General features: G+C 32.8%; 8 protein-coding genes and 1 non-coding gene across 9 annotated transcripts; 2 read left to right on the top strand and 7 right to left on the bottom strand.

Moving 5' to 3' along the window:
- Positions 1–488: 488 nt before the first annotated feature.
- Positions 489–1,742, top strand: CDC12 (septin CDC12; the record flags this gene model as incomplete). Its single annotated transcript, XM_003685662.1, has 1 exon — positions 489–1,742. One exon carries the CDS (start codon positions 489–491, stop codon positions 1,740–1,742), a length of 1,254 nt encoding a protein of 417 aa, XP_003685710.1.
- A 309-nt stretch (positions 1,743–2,051) lies between these two features.
- On the bottom strand, positions 2,052–3,104 carry TPHA0E01840 (thioredoxin-disulfide reductase; the record flags this gene model as incomplete). The annotated part of the gene is made up of 1 exon (XM_003685663.1): positions 2,052–3,104. The coding sequence occupies one exon, from the start codon at positions 3,102–3,104 to the stop codon at positions 2,052–2,054; it is 1,053 nt and encodes a 350-aa protein (XP_003685711.1).
- A 478-nt stretch (positions 3,105–3,582) lies between these two features.
- On the bottom strand, positions 3,583–4,080 carry YPT35 (Ypt35p; the record flags this gene model as incomplete). The annotated part of the gene is made up of 1 exon (XM_003685664.1): positions 3,583–4,080. The coding sequence occupies one exon, from the start codon at positions 4,078–4,080 to the stop codon at positions 3,583–3,585; it is 498 nt and encodes a 165-aa protein (XP_003685712.1).
- Positions 4,081–4,494: 414 nt separating this feature from the next.
- On the bottom strand, positions 4,495–5,475 carry GRE3 (trifunctional aldehyde reductase/xylose reductase/glucose 1-dehydrogenase (NADP(+)); the record flags this gene model as incomplete). Its single annotated transcript, XM_003685665.1, has 1 exon — positions 4,495–5,475. The coding sequence occupies one exon, from the start codon at positions 5,473–5,475 to the stop codon at positions 4,495–4,497; it is 981 nt and encodes a 326-aa protein (XP_003685713.1).
- A 1,131-nt stretch (positions 5,476–6,606) lies between these two features.
- Positions 6,607–7,599, bottom strand: TPHA0E01870 (PQ-loop repeat-containing protein; the record flags this gene model as incomplete). The annotated part of the gene is made up of 1 exon (XM_003685666.1): positions 6,607–7,599. The coding sequence occupies one exon, from the start codon at positions 7,597–7,599 to the stop codon at positions 6,607–6,609; it is 993 nt and encodes a 330-aa protein (XP_003685714.1).
- Positions 7,600–8,285: 686 nt separating this feature from the next.
- On the bottom strand, positions 8,286–10,691 carry SBE22 (Sbe22p; the record flags this gene model as incomplete). The annotated part of the gene is made up of 1 exon (XM_003685667.1): positions 8,286–10,691. One exon carries the CDS (start codon positions 10,689–10,691, stop codon positions 8,286–8,288), a length of 2,406 nt encoding a protein of 801 aa, XP_003685715.1.
- Positions 10,692–11,739: 1,048 nt separating this feature from the next.
- Positions 11,740–12,294, top strand: GEP4 (phosphatidylglycerophosphatase; the record flags this gene model as incomplete). The annotated part of the gene is made up of 1 exon (XM_003685668.1): positions 11,740–12,294. The coding sequence occupies one exon, from the start codon at positions 11,740–11,742 to the stop codon at positions 12,292–12,294; it is 555 nt and encodes a 184-aa protein (XP_003685716.1).
- Positions 12,295–12,437: 143 nt separating this feature from the next.
- On the bottom strand, positions 12,438–23,660 carry TRA1 (histone acetyltransferase TRA1; the record flags this gene model as incomplete). Its single annotated transcript, XM_003685669.1, has 1 exon — positions 12,438–23,660. The coding sequence occupies one exon, from the start codon at positions 23,658–23,660 to the stop codon at positions 12,438–12,440; it is 11,223 nt and encodes a 3,740-aa protein (XP_003685717.1).
- Positions 23,661–24,189: 529 nt separating this feature from the next.
- On the bottom strand, positions 24,190–24,262 carry TPHA0Etrna1M. The gene has a single exon. It is a non-coding gene; the product is annotated as a tRNA-Met (tRNA).
- Positions 24,263–24,522: the final 260 nt, after the last annotated feature.

Consider the following 24,522-nt stretch of genomic DNA (forward strand, 5'->3'; position numbering starts at 1 on the left):
CATCATTATGAACGACAGAATGGCTCATTATGAACGAATAACCTGTTAAATTTTGATGGCTGTAAATGGAAGGAAACTCTGGCTAACCTACTTTATTTACAAAATATCTACTATAATTATTGTCACTGCAATTCATTGTTATTGTTGAAATTCAGGTTTACGTTAATTATTGTTTTTTTTTATTTTTTTCAGTTTTTGATTATGCCTAATATTGTTTTTTGTATCTCGATTTTATTTCAATTAATTTTACTAAGTAAACCAAATTCAGTTAATGGTGTCCTTCATTAAATAAAATATTGAATTCTAATACTCAAACGTTGCTAGATTCAGTAATTATCAGTAATTAAAACATTATCTGTAGACGTATTGCTTTTGTTGTTCTACGGTATCCACATCAATCTAGATCAGTATTGACTAAGATACAACAAATATTTTTTGATCATTGTACGTTCATTAATTCAATAGAAATAGATTCACTGTAAATTGCTATGTCATCAATTCCCGTAAGTGCTGAGAACACTAGTCAAATAGTAGGTATTTCTAATTTGCCTAATCAACGTTATAAGATTGTAAATGAACATGGTGGTCATTTTACTATGATGGTTTGTGGTGAAAGTGGTTTAGGTAAGACCACCTTTGTTAATACATTATTCCAAACTACTTTAAAACATTGTGTACAACGTCCTACATCTTCTTCCAACACTACCTCAAGTAGAAAGACCGTTGAAATTGACGTTATTCGTGCAGTTCTAGAAGAAAAAAACTTCAAATTAAGAGTAAATGTTATCGATACTCCAGGCTTTGGTGATAATGTTAACAATAATAAGGCATGGCAGAGAATCATTGATTTCTTAGATGACCAACATGATTCTTACATGAGACAAGAACAGCAACCATATCGTGATATCAAATTCGATTTGAGGGTTCATGTCGTGTTGTATTTTATAAAACCAACTGGTCACGGTCTAAAGCCATTAGATATCGAAACTATGAAAAAGATTGCTACAAGAGCTAATCTTATTCCAGTCATTGCCAAGTCTGATACTTTAACTCAACAAGAACTAAATACCTTTAAACTAAGAATAAGACAAGTTATTGAAGCTCAGGATATAAAAATTTTTACCCCACCAATTGATGAAAATGTTATGGGTAGTTCCGGTAACCCTATTGCTGATGCAAACACTGATGAAAATTCTGTAGCTTTCAACAATACTGCTGCAATGGAACATGCCCGTCAATTGATTGAGTCCATGCCATTCGCTGTTGTTGGTTCAGAACATAAATTTACAAACGCACAAGGCACTGAAGTTATTGCTAGAAAATACCCATGGGGTCTTGTAGAAGTCGAAAATGACGCTCATTGTGATTTCCGTAAACTAAGAAGTTTATTGTTAAGAACCAATTTACTTGATTTGATTTTATCAACCGAAGATATCCATTATGAATCATACAGAGCATTAAGATTGGGTGGTAGCAAACAAGAAGAGACAGACAACTCATCTGTTCCAATTCCAACTCCAGCAAGGAAACTACTTTCAAGCAATCCTAAGTACAAAGAAGAAGAAAATGCATTAAAGAAATACTTTACTGAACAAGTCAAGGCCGAAGAACAAAGATTTAGACAATGGGAACAAAATATTGTTAATGAAAGATTAAGACTAAATTCTGATCTGAAGGATATCCAAGATAAGGTGAAGAAATTAGAAGACCAAGTAAGAAACTTACAACTAAAAAAATATTAGACAATGATTTAATACCCTATTAACAAAAGGGTCAGGAATTTTTACCAAAATAGAAATAGTCATTTTAGAAATTTAAGCAAAGGAGACCTTCTATTTATATTATATAAGTATACAATTGAAAATTGAATTTTTGATAAATATAATTCATATTAACATTATCATTAATTATTGTTTATACTTACGGACTATAAATTTTTATTATTCAAGAAACGCCACCAGTCACGCAAGAGTAGTCACAGCTGCATTCTGTAAATTTACTTAAACTTTTCTGATTGAAATATAGTATAATTACTAACTTGAATAGAATGATTAGTCATATAGTTCTTGTAAATACTTCTCAGCATCTAGACCAGCCATACAACCTGAACCTGCGGATGTAATAGCTTGTCTATATCTTGAATCTTGAACATCACCGGCAGCAAAGACACCTTTAACAGATGTTAAAGAAGTTCCTGGGACAGTCTTGATGTAACCAACTTCGTCTTGGTCGACTTGGCCCTTGACGATAGCTGTGGCTGGGGTGTGACCAATGGCGTAGAATAAACCATTGACAGGTAAATCGGAATTAGTATTTTCCTTGTTATTGAAAATAGCTAATGATTGCAGTAATTTACCGTCACCTTTAGCTTCCTTCAATTCAGTGTTATATAAGATATCTATCTTTGGGTTCTTTTCAACTCTTCTTTGCATGATAGTAGAAGCTCTTAAATGATCTTTTCTTACTAATAAGAAAATTTTTGAACCATATTTGGTTAAAAATTCAGCTTCTTCACAAGCAGAATCACCGCCACCAACAACAGCTAATGGTTTATTTCTAAAGATTGGAACAGCACCGTCACAGACGGCACAGGCTGAGATTCCCTTTTGCCAGTAAGTGTCTTCACCTGGAACATGCATTCTTTTAGCAGAAGCTCCAGTAGCAATAATCAATGCATCTGTGGTAATTGGGTCGGCATCTTCGTTAAATTCTGTCCATAATTTGAATGGCCTGGATGATAAGTCAACCTTCGAAATAGTCTCCGTAATAACAGTTGTACCAAACTTTATGGACTGTTGTTTCATTCTTTCAACTAACTCACTACCATCTAAACCATCTGGAAAACCTGGGAAATTTTCAATTTCAGTAGTTGTAGTCAATTGGCCACCAGCAGCAATACCGTTGGCAAACATACCTTCGTATAACGTTGGTGGGTACTCAGCTCTAGCCAAGTAGATAGCAGCAGTATGTGCAGCTGGACCAGAACCGATGATAGTCACTTTATTGTGAACCATTTTTTTCAATACTTCATTCGAAGTAGCTGAGTTTTGCGGACTAGAATAGGTAAGACCCTTTCTTAGTAATATATTTCCTAGCATGGACATGATTTATTGTGGAGGACAACAAATCAAAAGAACACGCTTGTGTTATCATAAATGACCAAAATCGAAAATTCAATTGATACAACTTAAGAAATTTGATATATGGTGAACGATCTCAAATCTGGCTCTTTAAATATTCCAGATAGAATCTATTCGATTTTTCACACATTCTGATATTCCCTCATCGCTGAACACTAGAAATTAAAAACACCACACTTTGAATAATAATGTTTTACTGAGAGTCCGGGTATAAAAGTGCGAGTTTCATAAGCCCATTGCGAGGTCAACATCAATGGTTACCTTGTGATGGTTCGAGTATGATATTGAAACTTAACAGTCTAGAGTACTCCTGATTGAGATACTATAAATGATAATCAGATAAAAGACCTTTTAGTTTCAGATTCTGATGCGTTTAAAAGTCGATCTCTTTTGTGACTTGCAAATACCAGCTTGTAGAGAGTCGTCACTAAGACGAGTTCATTTACAAGTTTAGGAACTCGTATATAATTTCTTTGTTTTGTTTTAGTATTCTCGAATCACATATAATGTAGTTGATGAAATATTCTAGTCCTTGTTGCCTTTTATTTAACCAGTTTGGGTTTAAATTATACGATACATATTGCCATTTATTGTACCATGGAACACTAGGGGGCAGTTCAGGTAGATTAAATTTCAGTGGTACATCTTTCTTCTTGTTATCAGCTATAATTTTATCTCTTAAAGTCTTAAAATCACTGAACCTTTTATACTTATATAATTCCAATTTTTTCTCTATATTTTCACGTCTTCTCAACAACACAACGGTTAGTTTCCAAACAACAATTTCATTCTCGATTATGTTATAATCACTAACAATAACTTTATGTATACCCGTAATTTCATCACTACCATTATTTTTATTCAATACTACCTCCAAATCATCATTCTCTTCATCGATTAAATTGATAGGTTCAGGCGTTACAGATTTTAGGTTATTCATCCTGCTTTTCGCCTACTGTAACAGTATATTATATATCTGTTAAAATATTAAACGAATAATACAATGACACTGTCACTATTTAATTCTGAATGATTAAGATTCCCCATTTGCATCTTTAAATCTATTACAGGTTCTTTGACACATTCGATGCCTCCTTTAACTTACAACTATTTTATATTTCCATCAAGCCCAGTTAATAATACTGGCGCCTCGCACTCAGTAGAAACAACATAATAATATCATAAGTAATATCAACGTTTAAGGAAAAAGCTATTAATAGTTTTGGGATAACTAAAAGATCTATATAGCAAAGTATCAATTTAGGTAAATGACCATCTACATATTAATATGAATTGTATAAAAAAGGTCTTACTTTTATCCCCCATAACCTAAGAGTGATGCTAAATTGTCCGCTTAGGCAAATATTGGGAATTTCATGTTGTTCCAGTCCCATGGGTCATTAAATCTCAAACCAATGTTCAAGTCAGAGATAGTACTCAATTCTTGTTCTGATAAAGTTAACTTTTCATCAATTAATAAGTTTTCCAATAGTCTTTCCTTCTTGGAAGACTTTGGAATAATAGCAATACCTCTCTGTGTAGCCCATCTCAATAACACTTGTGAAGGTTCAACGGAGTGATTAGTGGCAATGCTTTTGATAACTTCGTGTTCGAATAACACTTTGGCATCTAAAGCTTTTTGAACATTCAATTCCAAGAAGGATTGAGGACCAAAGGAGGAGTAAGCTACCACTTGAATATCATTTAATTTACAGTATTCAATCAAATGAGGTTGAGTCAAATATGGATGGTGTTCAATTTGCAAACATGTTGGCTTTATTTTACAACTACGCAATAAGTCTTGAATTAAGGCACCGTTAAAGTTCGAGATACCAATAGACTTAATTAATCCATCTGTAGCCAACTGCTCCATGGCCCTATAAGTATCAATCAATGGCACAACTTCTTCGGAAATGATACCTTTTTCTGCATCTTCTTTACCAGTATAGAAACCTGCTGGATATTTTTCTTCAAATGGAACAAATTTGAAAGCAATAGGGAAATGAATGTAGTACAAATCCAAATAATCTAGTTTCATATCACTTAAAGTTCTCTGTAAAGCCATTTTCACATGTTTAGGATCGTGATAAGAGTTCCATAATTTAGAGATGACAAACAATTCCTCTCTCTTTACAATACCTTCACTGATAGCTTGGTTGATACCTTCACCTACTTCCTTTTCATTACCATAATCTTGAGCACCATCGAAAGCTCTATAACCCAATTTTATAGCTTCATAAACTTGAGCTGCACAAGTATCATTAGGAATTTTCCAACAACCCAAACCGACTATTGGCATTTTCAAACCATTGTTTAAAGTAATTAATTTAGACATTCTTGAAGTATATAATTTCTATGTATGAGTTCCTCAGTGAGAAGATAATAAGAAATTGCAATTCTATAAAAGAAGGATAATCAAACAATAATATAATCAGGTTACTTATATATAGATTTAACTGCACAGATAACTTACAATTGATTTAAAAACAATTACAAAGTAACATTTAACCCATATTTATATACACTATTGAATAAATAAATTTTCAGGATGTCAAAGAATGATGACCATATTACGTATCTTCAAGATATCCTAATTTTAACACCGGCTACGAAGTAGTAACAAAAATCTTCAACCAAATTGCGGAGTGGAGTCCAGAAATAGATCCCTTTTGCAGCCACCACCAGACTGACAATCCCGATGAGTGACAGCCAGGTTGTTGTTATCCAATACTCAAGAACCAAAATAGAACAATGTAACGTTCAATAGACACTTCACTCTACATAGAGAGTCCAAATAAAGTAAACAAGCATTCCACTTTAACTTTAATAATCTCTTTTGATTGATTGATCCAAAAAAAACAACAATCTCGAGCTGACTTGACATTCTAATCCAATGGTGTGAGAGAACTCAAACTATACTTGTCTTTTTTGGTGTAAACAGTTGTCATTTGGGTTGGTAATGGAAGGTAGTGTTTGTGATGGTGTGGTAGAGATACGTCAAGAGAGTTAGCCTAAGTATATGTATTCTCGTGACGTTTTCTTTGAGCTTCGGTCTTGTTCTTTCGTAACGGTTCAGTTTTACGGAGATAAGATTGGAGTGCTTGCGTTCTTAGGATCAGACTGGCGGAGATAACTGTACTCTCTCAGTGGTGAACTGGACAGAGGTAAGAGTTAAGACCTCCAAAATATTGCAACATCCATACAGATTGCAACTGTAACATGTATATAATAACTGACAGCATGCTTGCTATTGTAGGATAAGGTAAAATAATGCGAACAGTAAGACAGTTATTAAGTCTCTTGTATTCCAATCGATGATATATATACAGACTTATAAAAAATATATGCATTGAGAATATGATAGTAATGCTGATGAAATATAATAATGATTTATGTAATTAACTAAACATGTAATTTGTTTTTTTGTAATTAATGCAACTTGGGTTCTGCGTTTTATTTCATATTGCTATGTCAATAAGGGGGTTTGTTCCGTTGCTCTATTCTTTCTTATATTGGTCTCAAGTGATTCATATTGTGGGATGTCACCTAGATTATCATTCAATGAAGTAAACACATCTCTCTCTAATTGTCTGAACTTCATATCCTTTGAATACAATACGTAATGTTGGTAAAAATAGATTACATCAAATATAACAGTTCCTGCACTACCGAAAATAAATGGGAGCTCATAAATAAGGAAATCAGATTTGTTATCATTTTCTAAGTACTTACAACTTGTAAATATGCTCACATTATAGGCAATGTTACTCAAAAGTGTTGTCAAGAACAGAAATGGAGAGAGCCCGTCGGTAGATTTTCTTTGATAGTTCTTAATCAATTGAGGAATCCTTGCTCCAACGTAAAAAGATGCACCCAACCATGACATAAACAAACCTAATCCTTGGTTCTTATATTTCTTCTCAAGCACATGTAAATTTGGTTGGTTGGTAAATATTTCAATTGGATGTGCACTAGCTTGGTTTGCCAGGGAAGCAATGCTGGCAACTACCATTGCAGATCTGCCACTTATAGTAGAATTACTGACACGACTTCTAATACGTTCAATAACACCAGGACTGTCAAGGTTATTAATATCATCATCTCCAATTAAATCAGAATCTCCTAAAATAAGTTTTGATTCGTGACTCAAAGTAGCCAGCTCATTGTTATGAATTATGCCATAATAATAGTATTGAAGACAGACAGTTAAATCGTTTGCAAAAAAATATAACGATAGTAATATTTGGAAAAATAATTGTTCCGTAATAATAGCTCCAATAGTTGATGTAATATCACCCATCAACCAGCATAATAAAAAATATGGCGATAAGCCTTCAACAGTTTTAATATTATATGTTTCGATGATTTGGGGCATTAACGATATAAATGAAGTTAAAAACGCTAATGAACCAGCGACATCTGATAATACAGTCCAGCCTGATTCTTTACAACTTAGCATGTCAAAATATTATAGTTAATAGATGCACAGGGCTAGTGATAAACAGTAACGGAAGCCAGAATTAGTTTAAAAATCGTCTTAAGCTAAATAAGCTTTCAATAAAAATAAACAATTACAATTTTTTGGTTAAAGATTTAAATATTTCACTGTTTGTAAATGAAATAATAAATAGATGCTATAGTGAATAACCAATAATTTTTCTACCGGTAGAGCTTCCCAATTAGTTCACCAGGTAAAAGTTCAGTCTACCTTCTTAATATAAATGGAATAAATTAATCAATTATCAATACGTATGTTAAAGGATACACATACAGACTCCTGTAATATTTATTACATGAACAATAATCAGTGTACGTTCAGTTTTTTCTATTTATCTCTTTTATGTGTTATTTATCTTTTAAGAATCGTAATTTTGTTTTGCAACAAATAGCAACTTTTGTGAAGATTCAGGGCGGGAAATTGCAAAACTACTCAAGGTAATAGACATTAGTTATTTATAATATAGTATTTTTGAAGTATTATCTTCGTGGTTGATGGTCCATGACTTATAAAAGAATAATTTATCTTAGTTAAATAATGCAAAAAATATTATAAGCATTAGTAAGATTTATAAACTTAAATAACTGCTCAATTATTGAAATTATAAAACATAAATTTTTTTGCAATGATTTTACATGCAGTTTGTTTTAGAACTTAGTATAGTATTGTAACCATTTCTTTATAAATACAGAATTGACATATGTTTCATCCACCAATTCATCCAAAGGCATTGGTATACAAAACGATTGATCATCTAACAATGCCAAACTCTTTAGATCGTTATATTGAAAATGATAATTCAATAAAACGGATAATGTAAAGGATAATAAAATTTTGTAATTAGAAACAACTCTTTTGGTTTTGTAGTACTCCCATGACTTATTGCCGAAATCTTCTTTCTTAATAGGGTAGTTCTTAAATGATTGAGTATTATGGATCACAATTATGTCAATTACCCACATGAATAAATTATGATCTATCCTCTCTAAAATATTCCACCAAGTTAAGAAATTTAAAGTATCCGAGTTAAATTCGTTCTTATAACTTGGATCCACTCCAATATGTCGATAAATAACACCATTAGGTTCCAGAATCTTTTCATCATATTTCGAATGGACAACATCATTGAAACAAGTCAATTGAATTAGATTAACTATATCCCAAACCTTTTCCAAACTACCACTTATTGAAGGGTCTAATAAAAAATGATGGAATAACATTTCATCACCAGCAACCAAACCTTGTTGAGAAATTGATTTTAATTGTAAAAGTAAAGCTAAATTTTCAGAAATCTCATAATTACCATTGATCTTACTAGTGATCCCAGATTCAATTAATTTCTCAATTTCAATTTCTTTTATTCTTGGAAACGACATATTGTTGAATAATTGCATCATCTGTGGAAATGATTCAATATAACTACTAGAGATGAATCTAATGTTGCTCTGAAGACTCTCATCATAGATGGCGTATCTCAATTCAGTTGGAAGAGAAGTTTCCCAAATCAATTTTTTCAATGTTTTAATTGAAGAGTTTCTAGTAATTCCTGTTTCTAGAAGTAAAGTAAACTTAGCTCTGTTAGTTTCATCTTTCAACCTTCTCTCTTCAGAATCTTTATTTCTGTCTAATTGATCAATGGATGCAATACTCATGCTTTTGGAAATTTGAGATTCATGTTTTTTCTTTTCCTCAGTATCTTTTGGCGGTAGCCAACTTGGTCTTGTATGACTCACCATATTTAATTTATTTTCTGAAACTAATATTAAATCTTCCATTCCATTATTACTTGCGTCTTTCAATTCGATGGGTAACGTTTCTGCGGAATCAGTCCTTTCCAGTAATTTACTTTTTGATAACCTGTTGGAGGATTGTAAATAAACAGATGATAAACTCTGAGTTGTCTCTTTAATGAACTGTAAATCGGATTTTGCATTTATTCCTGGTATTGGAGATAACGGCATGCTAGAAAAATCATATGCTGGTAAGTGAGGGGCACTTGCAGCATTATTTGAATGTCGTTGATAATCTATGTTAAATTTTGAGGGAGGTCTGAACTCATTTCCAGTTTGTCCAGAATGTACGAGATATGATTTATTATTTTTTTTATTTAAATTAACTTGGGCATCTAAGAATGAACTTGTAGAATACGATGCCATCGGTACATTCCAAATAAGTGAATTGTTTACATCGGCTTCCACTAATTCCATACTGTCATTTGCATCTTCTTGTTCATAATATTTTTCTTTTCTTCGTATACTTCTTCTAAGAGACGCATTACTTTTATGAGATCTATATTTTTGAGAAGGTGTCATCGGTTTACCGGTGCGTACGTTATTAGCTTGATGGTATGTGTTTGGTAACGTTGGTGTACTTTGTGAATACTCAATACCTTTAGATGCGCCATGTATATTCTTAACCTGAGATACAGGATGGTTGTTTGTCCGTGCATATTTAGAATTATCAAACTTTTGACTATTCATTGGAGGATGTTGAAGATTATTTTGAGATGGTAATGCTGTGCTACTACGGCTGCCACTTTTGTTTTTAACATTATAATTCCCTTTAAGATCATGATTAATGGGTAGAGACGCGTGTGATTTTGATTTTGAAGTATTATTTTGGAAAAAATATTTCGTTCTTGGTGTCATATCACCATCATTATTTTTCCTAGAAGTCTCTTGTGTTGGATTGGTATTACCATCGTCCACTGTATATTCATTAGCAAGCTGATAAAGTTTGTCGTTAGCACTTACCTCGATTTTATTATTTGTAATAAAAGAAGACTCATCCATAGAACTAATGACACTTTGATCCATCTCATCTGAATCTACAGATTCAATTGAAAATCTATTCATAAGTGAAGCCAAACCTTTTATAGGTGTCGACCCTAAATTAGTTCCATTAGAAGAAGAGAAAGCCGTTAAATTGTCACCAGGTCTCTTTGCGATTCCCAAACCGATTCTTTTAGTGGCTGAAATTTGACTGCTATTGAAATCCATATCACGACCGTCGGTTGACCTCCTATTGAACCTATCGTAATTTGAGGCGCTCATCGTCAACCAAAAGAACGTCCTCGATATTATGAAGGTAACCTATTTTCAATATATAGTACTGAACACAAACCGATACAAATATTTCTATATATGTATGTATGTATGCTAGAGAACTAACAATGATAACGACGAAAAAAAATAAGCTACCAGCTCCAGGGAGAAAGGATTAAATACATAATCTTGGCTCAAAAACGAAATCAACAATATTCAGCTGAAGCGTCTTGGCTCTTCTGATGCAATATTTAGGTAGTATGCATTGTTTGCTTGTTTACTACTTTCCTTAACGTCGACAACTTTTGTCAACAACAGCAGTGTTTACGGTTCAAATCTGTAATCAAAATCTGAAACTATCACCGTTAAAGTTTTCGAATCTTTGTTCGCCGCGAAATTTTTCACCGCGTCAGGTTCGCAGAGGTGATGAGATGTTAAAGTATTGATCTAATCGGCAGAAAGCTGCGATGAGGTTCAGACTGTTCAATGGTGACAGGCTAAGTGACATAAATGTTTGGCAGCAGCAAGTTGTAGGCAAATGTATAGTGTGGTGGTAGCGCGTGTGTGAGGGCAGGAAATAAATAGAGTTAACCCTCGTGACAATTGCTGACGCGGTGCATGCATGCGTGTGATTTTATCTTCGGAGTATGTGCACTGCTGGAATTCATTCAGATCGTTCAGGGCATAAAAAGGTTTGTAAACCGTTGCATCTCGTGGCAGGGCTGACAGGATGATATTTGGCTCACCGTTCATTGACATCGCTGCTAGTGCTTAAATTCATCACACTCACGCATGTCCCGGATTTATTGTGTTGTTCGGGTAATAGCGACATGAAAATTACAATAAGATTTCGATATTTAAATATTTCAACTGGAGCATCTCCATAGGTATAAAGCTTGCTATTACATCAATTGAACTACCATATATATTCGATAAAACAACTCACCAGCACATATATACGAGCTGAAGTTTTTTTCATTTACTCCTCATTCCTTGCAGAAATTAAAGCATTTATCTCTTCAAAAATAAAGACATAAAAAGATTGACTCTTACCTAGATGATAAACTACAGTGCGACATTAAATTGTTTTAAATTATTCTACAATCCAAAACTTTGCATGCCTAACATGACGGTTCCATCGTTTAATCAGATACCCCTGCCTATTGGTAGTAATATTAAAGCAATTGTTTTAGACAAAGATAACTGCTTTGCATATCCATATAAAAATGAAGTATGGCCTGAATACATAGATAAATGGAATCAACTTAAAAGACAATATCCTGATAAATCAATCCTGATAGTAAGCAACTCGGTAGGATCTTCAGATGATGTTGGTTATAACGAAGCACAATTACTCGAGAAAAAATTAGGTATACCGGTTTTAAGGCATAAAATTAAAAACCAGGATGTAAAGATGAGATATTGGAATATTTTTATTCTAAAAATTATTGATAACCCAAATCAAATTGCAATTGTAGGTGATAGGTTATTTACAGATGTGATGATGGCAAATTTAATGGGAGCATACAGTGTGTGGGTCAAAGATGGTGTATCAATATCAGATAGTCCAATTTCAAAATTTGAAAAACGTCTATACGATTTCCTTAAATAAATCTATAACATTTATACAATTAAAAAGATTGGTAAATACTAATATACATAATAAAGCAAAGAGAATCATAGTCACCTTCACAGTTCTTGAAAATACAATATAATTTTTATCAAAAATCTTATTACGTAAGGTTGTAAATGTTACTAGAACCAAGGTATATAAACAATATCAGTCTTTGCTAAGTTTCTTGGATTAACCGCAGAACTGATGCAATCTAAAATAAATTGTGTAGTTACAAGAGGCGCCGAACCAATATGACTCAATTGGGCAACTTTTCGAATAATCAGGTCAACGTTGGTTTGGACCATTTCATGAAGTTGTGGGTTTTCAACAATTGGACGATGTAGATTGCTATACCACGAGATAATTTCATCTCTAATAAATAACGTCAAATATGTGTTCAATTCATTTTCCGGTTCCATTAACGCTTTAGAAATAGCAAATATATTAACAGATAATACACCTTCTAAACCGGAATCACCAATTAACTTTTGTATATTTGGTGTCAATCTAAATGGAACAGGCTCATTATTGTGGAATATAGGAGCGTCATTTGGTAACTTAATATCACTATTAGGCATGTATGGTTTAATTCTTTCAAATGGATATCTAGACGGTAACATTTCTAATGTAAATACATTACCAGATTTTTTGTCAACATAAATTTTATGTGGTGTTCTGTTATTAATCATCATCATATATGTCATAAATATAAATGAAGCATAATGAGAAGTAAACTGTTTTCTAAACAGCCAGAATTCTTCAAATTGCGTATACAATGATGAGAAATAATTCTTAAGAACAGTTGTTGGCATAAACATAGATTGAATAGAACTGAAAATTTCTACTTTAACAGCAGTAATATCAGGAGTTGGTAATGCCTTATCATGAGCAAAATCTAACTGTTCTAACACATAATCTTGAATAGCATCTGGCTCAGTGTTATTTTTGGCACAGTGATGGTCATAAATTTGGTGCATTGTGACAAATGAAGGACTGTCATTCATCAGTCTCACTTGAGGGGACAAAGGAACAGCGATAGGTAAAGTAAAGTTACAGTTACGGCGTCCTGTTTCAACATTTTTATCCAACGTTTTATTAAATAATCTAAACAATTGAAACATTCTTTCTTCTCTTCTGGAATGACGAACTGCTGGGTATTGAACAGCAAACGTGTGTAAACTACCATCATGGCCACGAATTGTAATTCTTCTGTATGAAGAATGGGTAGTACGTACGAAATCAACCTCTGGCAAAAACTTAACAATCTTAGTAAAATGTGCATTGTTATCCTTATTCAGCAAATATTGTCCTGGAACCTCAATGTCTTCAAACTTTTGATGATGGAAGTTACTCAAATGTGGACATAACCTTTCAAGATATTCAACTCTAGGAACTCTGTCCAACTTGTTTTCGATACGTCTACGCCAATAACGAAGTCTTTTGATATATGTTTCGAAATCTGGTTTACTATCGATAAAATCAGCATTGAATTTAGGACGAATGTGAGCTGAAAGTAAAGTTTCTGAAAACCTTACTAAATTATCTTCAGTATTTGAAGGTAATTTAGGATTCCCTCTTGGTAACGGTAAGTGATTGTAATTGAAAGTTGCATCAAATAATAGTACATTAATCAATCTAAACAAATCTTCATCGGTCGTAGTTTTAAATCTATCATTAATTTGAGCAACTAATGATTCTAATGACAAGGCCAAAAGTGGGTATGCTGTTTTCAGAATATTATTCAATTCCTGTAAATATTCCCAAGGTTGACGGGAAATTTGTTCATTAGGAGACTGAGCTTTAGGGTTACTTTTATCAGCCATAACGGCTTGAGATTGTCTCTGTATAACAGCAAAATCCTCTTTAGTTGTACGTAGTTGGAAATGTAACGCTTGAGGGTAACTCTTTGCTACTCTTATTAGAATTTGGCGTACCATATTAGCTTCCTTGTGTGACAAGGATGTTAGTAACTGCGGTATAAAAGTTATCCAATACCAAACTGGAACTTCTCCACGGAATGAGTCAAAAGCATTTGATAATGCACCTGAAGTATCATCAAGACTGATTAACCATAAAATTCTACATAATAATCTTCTAGTTTTTGCTTTCTTGTATAAACCAGCAGCTTGTAAATAACAACTGATAGCATTACTAGCATAATTGATATTCGTTGGCTCTTCTGATAGTCTTTTGTCATTAAAAACACCCCATTGAGCCCACGCTTTTGCCAAGTTCAAATCGATTTGAACTGCGGTGGCAAAAGCTTGGTTAGCCTCTTCATTAGCTCTTAACTTAGATAAAAACATACCCTTTAAGGTAAAGAATTCAGCTTTCTGAACTGTTCCAAAGTAAACTAAGTTTGTGTTACTAATAACATCCAAACCTGTGGTCAGTTCAGTTAAGTTCTGGTAATGACATTTAGCTTGTTCTCTCAATTTTAGGAATGCTTCTTGAATCTCAATATTGGGTAATGTGTAAATCCGTGCTAACTGATTAACACACACTTTAGGCATGTTGTGTCTTCTTGCAACATGAGCGAATCTGTTAATTACCCATGCAATTTCATGATATCCTCTGTACGCATGTGTATTGATATTATTATTACCACTTGCTTGCTGTAAAGCAGGAATTAACGGCAAGTAGGCGGCATTAACAACATTAAAAGCGTGTTGTCTCCAAGTTACCAAGTCATTCCACATATTAACATCATCAGTGATATTAGGTAAACGGTCTCTCCAAGCTTGTAACACTCTTTTAATTTCTTGGCCTTTCGAATCTAAATTCTGAATAGTTGTAGAATGAAGATTTGTATATAATTGAGTAGCTTCTAAAAATTCAATATATTGTTGAAAACCGTGTAATAACCATTTATGAGAAGGTGTGAATCTTTCAGGTAAAGAGGTCCATTTCTGTAAACTCAATTGAATGCCTTCATCACATAAACGTCTGACTTCGTGATCACCAGTTTTTTTGTTTGCGAAATCTTGTAGACTCAAGAAAGTTTCAAACATTTGCCTACGAGGAGTTGGTACATCCATAACACTTTTTACTGATTGTTCTAAAGCTTCCTTATCCGCATTCCAATCGGCTACTCGCCAACCACATTCCAACAGCAAATCGGTAAATCCTTCATGCTTGGCCAACTCTGTTAAAATATCCCAATGTTGTAATTTTTCAGCACACATTACCCAATTATCTTCCCAAACAGCATATTCAGATTCAGAATATGGAAGTGAACCACTACGAGCCTTGACTTGAGCTAACTCATAAACTTGTTGTGCTTTATCCCACATACCTAATTGTTCATATGACAGCGCAATATTAGTTTCTGTGTATTTTGCTCTACGCCTCCATAGACCATAGAACATATCATCTTCTTGAAGATTTTGATATAATTCTAACAATGCATCTTCATTTGCCTCGATTATTTTAGTGTTATCAATTGTGCTACTGTCTTGTATCCCTTCTAGAATTTTAATTGATTGATACCATGAATTATAAGATAAAGCTAAGTACTTCACTAAATGTGGTGGTAGTTCGAGTGAATCTACTCTACTGATTGAGTCAAGTAACATGGTAATAACATTTGTTCTCGAACTTAATTGCTTGGTGTGATAATCTTTTGATAGCAGTGAGATAAGAGAACGAACAAAACCATATTTCTCATTTCTAGGGATACATGTATATATTTTTGGAAATACATCTACCCATGTATTATGAATAGTTGATGAATCTTGGTAGAATATTTCAATTAGAGGTGAAATAATATCTTTAGATTTGATGTCACATAATTGTTTTATTTTTGGTATGTGACCATCAATGAACTCAACTAAAGTCGTATTGGATGCCTTTTCTGGAATTACAATGTTTGAACGAGAGTAATCTTGTAATTCAGTTGGAACAGGTAAAGAAAAAGATTTGGACAAGTTCAATTCATAATCAGGATCTAGAGCACCAAATAATAACTGCAAAGCCTGATTCAGCCAAGGATAATCGGCAATAAATTCCCAATTTTGATCACGTATGATATAGTATAATCTTTCTTTTATATCTCTCTCTATGCTGTTGTCTAAAATTTCCATGAACTTTTTTCTAATTGTCACCTCTTGAACTCTAGTACCAACCAAAAATGGTTGTTCCATCCGAACAGTTATTTCTGTATTATTAAAATTACTCTTATCAAATAATTCTAAAATAATTTCATAGAACATTTTTGAAAGAGATGGTTCACCTCTTACCTCGAATGCCAACATTTTTGTCAATATAGCAGCCTTTTCTTTAACCGTTGGAAAGAGATCATTATTGAATACCCATTTCTTAGCTATAACAATTATTTTTCTTAGAAAGTTTTGGTTCATGGAACGATCAATTAACAAAGCAACTGTAGATAAAAATGGTCTGCGCGAGTCTCCTAAGTTTGAAACCTTCTTGGATAATAAACATAATACTTTTTCTAAGAGCTTGGTAGTTATTCTTGCCTCTTCAATTGCAGCAGCATCTTTAGGTTGTGAAGTGCTTAGATGATCCTTACATAACTTGCTAAATGTTTTCATAGTACTACCTAATAATGAATCTACCTTTTGTGGAAAATTCATAAATAAGGTCCACTCCAGCATAACACCAGCAACAACTGATGATGTACCTTGTAAATCCTGGTCAATAATGGACACTAATGTATTCACAAAAGTTTTGCCAACAGTTTCTTCTTCTGTATCGATAATAACTTCTTTTACCTTTATTGCCTTCAAAATTAGATTTATCACCTTTTGTACAACTTTTTGTATATCATGGTGATCCGCACGTATGCATTTATCTAATAATTTTTGTATGGTGGCCAAATTTTCCATGATCCACTCTGGAGATCTGTTCGTGAACAGTATATATATAACATCTAAGGCATTCATTGAATAATGAACCATATTTTCAGAGCTAGGATCTTGATAATTGAAAAACTTTTCGAAATAATTTAACTTCACAGTCACATCATTCCAATGATCTTTCGAAAGTAGAGATGACAGAACACAAATTGCCTTCAGTCCCAATTCGGATTCAGATGCTCTGTGGTTGCTAGCACATATGTATCTTATTAGAAAGGCGACATACATCTCTCTAACATGCGTTGGAATAATATAATCGTTTATAGAGGTAACATTTTCAGAGGTAATCATATCATCCATTTCAACATCGCCTTCGGCGTCTGTCTTTATGTTACTTTCCTTTTCCATAATAGCAACTTTCTTTGATCTCAATTCATTCGTATGTTCTTCCCACTTCAAAATCATAGCTACTAAATCAATTGCTAGAGTATGACTCTCGGGGTTAGGATTTGGAATAAAAGTGATCTTATTCATATGGTGAATTATATTTAAAATAAACAATTCTCTTAAATCATAAAATAATCCGTGGTGATTTATCAAAAATTTGTATAGAGCATTATTTTGATTCGAATTGTTTTCAAAAATCACACGCTTTACCCACGTTATCCAAACACCTGGGGTACCTTCCTCAATCATTCTCCTATGTATAATAGGGGCCAAAATATCCAATGACTGTCTGACTAGATATCTAGCTTCTGACTGAGTACATCTTAGTATTGCCACAAACACTTGAGTTACAACTTTTACTGGCAAATCAAACTTACAAATGAAGTGTGAAATGACCAAATAAGCTGATTCTTTAATCAATGTATCTTCTACTTTAATGAAGTGCCATATAAATTTTATAACATCCATTTTAATATCTGATATGGTGTCTGGAGCCCATTTGATGAAAGCTGTCGAGATTTGAAGCAATTCAAAACGATAAATATCATGCTGACCAGCTAGATTACTTAATAGTACAGTATTTGATGACTTCCAAACTTTACTTTCAATTTGGGAATACCATTCAGGTTTCTGACCTTCAACAAAATATTTTTCAATATTGCCTGATTTCCTACTTTCGTATATAAAAGAGGCATTGACAATATTTTTCAGGATGAAAATCCCAGCATCAATGTTTCTATCACTTAAAGCAAACTGAAGGGCATCATTCAAATAGGCATTTTGTTCTTCAACATTGTCGCATTTGACAATCCTAGAAAATATAAAGTCCTCGATATGTGAAGATAAAGCAAACTCGTTTGAATAACTAAACTCAATAAAGTCGAATAATAGTTCTTTTTTATCCATATGGAATTCCATGTATTGTACATATAATAATTGTAACTTCTCAATCGCTTGATTTAATTGCAAATTATCAATGTAAAAGGAATTTTGCTTTATTGTCTTTAATGTCAGTTCAAATAATTTTTTTAACTTAACAATTAAATCACCTTTGTCTTTTAGCCATCCTTTACCTCTAATATCAGAAATAGTCACAACAAGGTCAACCATGTTAGTGAAAAAACTAACTACACGAACTTGATTATTTGGAATATTTGTTAAATAATACTCATAAAAGTTATCTAATTCTCTTTCAAAATCATCTGCTAAATCATGTGCCTCAGGACGCTTTAAGATACTGCACATCATTAGAACAAGTTGTCTCAATCCCATATTTTTCTTAAAATATTCAGTGACTGTTTCGTGGAATCGGTTCATATATTTGGCCAAAGGAGTACGGAATGGAGAGTTTAATTGCAACCTCAATCTGCGCTCTAATAGCATTACTTTCAACAATAATTCATTTAAAAACATGTCAGCCTGTGCTGGTAAAAGGTGAAAAATGTTAACAATACTTGATATAATTTTTGTTGGCATTTGATCTGTAATATCCTGGCCAAAAATGGTATCTAACACTTCACATTTACACCATGCAGTTAAATGGTCCAATAGCTTTTTACCAATTTCTACCTTGAAATAAGCTATCAGGATTTCAAGTAGTCTTGCTAATGATTCTAGACCATGAACAGTTAACTTTTGATGATCAGATAGATTCATTAGCATAGGTTTTAAACCATTCTGTAATAGTTCTTTCGGTAATTTGGAATTTTCAGATAATACGCCCTTCAGCGCATCATAGGTAGTGTCAATAATTTCTGGAGAACTCTTAAGCATGCATTTGAAAAATACAGCTAAAATACGGATTCTAACATTCCCTTGTTGAGAAGTTGCTATTTTCTCATTTTTTAGCGCCGCAGCCAGTAATTTTACACAAGCTACTCTTAACTGAACTAATTGTTCAGAAGTCTTATATTCAGAAACTCTCTGCATAGTAGAAAGTGACTCATCTTCGGCGTCAGCTAGGACTATCGTTTCTTGCAATAACCTAAAGAGTTCTTCATCAAATGATAAGAATGTATCCGGTAGCTCTAAATAATATGTGACAGCTGAAACGTTTCCAATTTGCATAGAGAACGGTAGAGCTCTTAATGGTTTGGTAAATATTGGAGACAACAAAAAATTTTTGGAATGATCCATTAATTTCACAATTGGGATATTGCTTAGCTCCGATATGACACTTAAAAAGTCTTGGCATGCCTTTCTTACGCGTACATTGGCATTACTTAACTCACAAACGATATCAGTTAAAGTGTTCTGCAATGATTTCATGCTCAAATCACTTTCTGTTATATTTTTACAGGTAGTGGACAAAATGTCAATTATTAAGTTCTCTGCTGTTTTTACAATAGCTGTTGGAGCCTCATATGGTGTATCTTTTAAAACAAACAATAATGCATCAACTAATTCGAAACGGTATTTCTCTAAGAAATCAACTGGGACATGCAAATTTTCACATAAAGCTTTGATACCTAGAACACCTGCATTCTTATCATAATATGCTTCCTCATAACAATGATGAATAAATTGCTTCAATAATTCGTAAACAAATGAGTGTGATAAATAATACTCTTCTGTATAAATTATCTTGCTCTGAGTATAAATTCTTTCAATTATTTTTAACCCTGTTTCTCTAACATCAGAAATATAATATGATAAAGCAAATAGTAATGCTTTAGTCAAAACATTAGGATTGATTCTAATTTTTGGTTGTTTCATATCAACATTAAAAACAGTACTAAATCTCCTCTTATCAGATAATGTCCTATTCAATTGTAATAAACAAAAATGATCTGTTAAAAGATTCAATACATTTGTTGCTTCCTCTTTCACATCTGGAATAGATGTAGCAAAAAATAAACCTTCTAATAATTTAACAAACAGCTCCTCTTGTTTACTAAATTCTACTTCATCGATTAGTGGTTCTAATTCAAAATTCGGTGGCTGTTCGATATCTTCAAAGAACGAGCTCTTTGTGATAGTTTCAATTATTCCAGAATAATTATCAGGAAAAACTGTTGAAGATTTTATCATCAATAATAGTACAGATGAAACATACTTATATGCACTTTTCTTATAATGGATGTCTACACGATCGTCTTGCAAGATGTTAATTGCTGACTTTACCCCTGGAGTGATGGAGAATGGGATATCTTCCACCATACCATTCACGCTGAACAACGCTTCAATTTCAGAATCATATTCGTCCTTCGACTTTAGATTACTTGTGTCCTTCAATAGACGACGATTTCTACCACCCAACTTACCCAATATTCTAACAGTGGTGTGACTTATGGTATGGTTAAACGGTTGAGGCTTTAATAAGCTAAATAAAGAAGCCATGATGTCTTCAATAACAGGTTCGATTATAGGATCAAAGTACTCTGCTGTCAAATTATCAATACATAACTCTAATGTTCTCAAACCTTGAGAAATCAGGTCTGGATATCCCTGGAGAGCATATACCAATGGCTTCATTAAATAGGGTAAATAGGGTGCCAATACACTTAAACGTACAGGAACAGTAATGCATAATTCCACGTATAGTTCCCGTTCATGTGGTAAGCGAGCAGTAACTATCATATCATTCAAGGCTTGAAGTAGATGCTGAAGTATAGGTTTTATAGATCTGTATAGATTCTCAAATCTACCACCTCCTATACTTCTGAATAGTGTCCTTATTAAGTAAAAATACACTATTGGTTCTTCGGCAGTCGTTGAAAATTTAATAGAGTCTAAAATTAAATCATTCAAATGAGGTAATAATACAATTTCATTGATGTTAGGAAAAAGATTGACAGACATGAATGAAAGTTTGAAAAGTCTGATTAAAATATTGGATTCATTAAAATCTATATTCCCCAAATCCTTTAAATTCTTTTTTAAAAATCTTAACAAAATTCCAGCAAAATTAGGAGATGTAGTTTCACTGGTTAAGAATGATTGAGCAACATATAATAATGCAGAATCATTCAACATTGATTCATACATGAACTCAATCTCTGATTCAATTATTTCATTGAATGTTGAACTATCTAACTGTATGAACATTATTGCTAAGTAATCCATTAACTCTCTTCCATCTTTAGTAGCGGAAACTGGTAAACTGGGCATTGTGATATCAAAATGTTTTTCGTGACTGATTAGGTTTTTTATCAGGACTGAAAAAAATTTCAATCCAATTATACACTCATGAAACAAGTTCTTAAAAACTAAGACCTCTTCATAAGAGAAACCTCTTGATACTGAAGCCCATAACTTTGGATTTGCCGCAGTATATTCATTATATGGTGGATTAAAAACTTTCAAATCGTGAATAATAGTTTTCAAAAAGGACATCAATGTTCGATATAAATAAAAGGCATCTTTTATTGGGTCATTAGTTGAGTCTGGTACAATTTGAATAGGCGTATAGGATTTTAAATCAAATTTATTAAACACAACGTCCTCCTTCTCATTCCCTTCATTTTTAAAAGATTCATCTTCATTGTCTTCAGTTTTGTTTTTATCATCGGATTGATCACTCTCATTATTATTTGAGTCCTCTATTAAGAAAAGTTTGTCCATAAATTCTTTAGAATAACTATTATCATTAAATGCTGAATTTTGTAATTCCTTGGCTTTTTCCCTTTTCTTTTGTTCGTATTCTTCACTAGATTTCAAAATGGAATCATATTTCATATTAATCATATGACATCTTTTTGTGTATGCATCGATTATTGTCATTAGCAATTTTTTTGCCCTTTGTGCCTCCTGTGGATTTTCTTTACCTAATTTTAATATTCTCTCCACTAAATTCAATAACAACTTTGCACTCATTATTTGGACAGTTAAAGCCAGCGTTGGATCAAGCATATAATTTGTATACTTTTTTATTGTTTTCTCAATGTCATTTAATTGTAATTCAGCTCTGATATTGTGAATAAAGTCGGCTATAGTACTATATGCTAACGGTCTAAGGGTTTCATGGGTGGTGAATCCAGTACCAATTAAAACGGATTCATCAAATAAATCGTGAAGTTTAGGTAGAAATAAACTCTTGTAGTTAGTTGACAAAATATGTCTTGTAGCATGAAGTAATTCCTTTCTAGCTGAAGATAATTTTGAAGGGCAATCTTGTAATAGTCTGATAATAAGATCTGGTACTTGTTCTACATAATTTTGTAGGAAATTTGGTGCATAACCTCTAATGAAAATGTATGCTAAAAATGAGATTGCTTTAATTTGAGCCAAAATGAAATCGAAAAAGGCTGGACGGTTTTTAATATTTGGCGAAACTGAGATAAATCTTTTACCATTGGCTTCAGCTTCTTCACGAGACTTTTTTTGTTGTTCAATTTGAATGTTTAATAGATCCATGACCAAAGGTGTGAACTCAGGTAAGGAAACGCTCGTCAACTGTCTATAAGATGAATAAAGAGTAACCATAGTAATTGGACACTCAGCTAAGATTTTAAACGAATGCATTGAACTTTGTGCTTTAGAGTTTGTCACAGCATCAAAAGAATCTCCCTTATTATCATCAGTCAAAGAATTAGATTGAGAATATATAGAAGAATCTTCCAAAAGATTGTCATCTGGATTTTCTTCCAATTCCAACATGTTATCGTCCTCTTTTTCCTCTGAAAATATATCTAGAACAAGCTGTGGGGTGTCCTTGTAAACTTTTGATATTATATCTATGAAAAGAGGGACCTTATCCTGTAATATATGTTTATAAGATTTAAACAATGCAGTTAATACCTTCATACACAATACACCGTTTTCTTCATTTTCTTCAGGTAAAATTTTAATTAAACTGTCCAGCACAACATCGACATGTGGTTCAAACAACTCATTCATTGGACATCTATTTAAAATGTCAAGTATTGAATTTCTAAATTTATGTTCTGCAGAAGCAGTATTGAAATTGCACGAAACAGTATTCAATTCTTTTAACAGTACAGGTATGACTGCCTTTAAAAACCCTTCATAATCGTCTTGGGAATTCAATAATTCAATAGCATCACAAACTTCCGATAACTCGGTATGTTTTGATTGTAAAGTTGCATTCTCATCATTACAGAGAGACACGAAATGATCGATGTGCTCTGCAAACGACATTTTTTGCAATTGAGTTCTCTAATGTAAACTTTAGTAACACTATGACTCGACACTTGAGTTTGTTGGCCTTACTATTTCGAAATCTTAAAAGTATATATATATTTTTAATTATTATATTAATTGATTCCGTTTGAATACAATATAAATCTTATAAATATAGTTTATTTATTATCTCTATGTGGGTAATAAACCATTATTTTTGAAGGAAAAATGAATTGAAATTTCTGTAATCTATTTTTTTGAAAAACATGAAAAACACCATTTAACTATGAAAATAAAGATGTCACGTGCATACTTTCCTAATTAGGAAACATCTGGAATCTAACCAGTTATTGAATGTCATAAATGGACAAGTCATCTAATAAAATGACAAATGAATGAAGTGTTCTGTATTATGTATATGTTAATCAATCAATATTGTGAAGAACAATGGTCAAGGTAGCAGTCCAAATCAAAAAAAAAAAACAAGAACAAGATATTGAGAGTTTTGTTAAGCTAAGTTTAGAGAGGAAGGTAAAAAGAACATTTATGCTCCAGGGGAGGTTCGAACTCTCGACCTTCAGATTATGAGACTGACGCTCTTCCGACTGAGCTACTGAAGCTATGTTCTTTGGTAAAAATTGTAATACGGATATTACAATAGACAGAGTTATGACAGGATTATAATATAATAGATAGACAGATGTAAGACAGACTATTATATTATGGCAGATGGGAAGCGCAGGATCGGATCTTCTTATTATTTTCAACGTAAAACAGAAACTTGCTTCTTTTTATATATTCTACATAATATCTAATAATAAGTTACATGATCATCCAAATACTAGAAGTATAAATAGGTCTCCTATTTATACTTTTAGTT

The sequence above is a fragment of the Tetrapisispora phaffii genome, chromosome 5 (assembly GCF_000236905.1).
Source record: "Tetrapisispora phaffii CBS 4417 chromosome 5, complete genome".
NCBI lineage: Eukaryota > Fungi > Ascomycota > Saccharomycetes > Saccharomycetales > Saccharomycetaceae > Tetrapisispora > Tetrapisispora phaffii.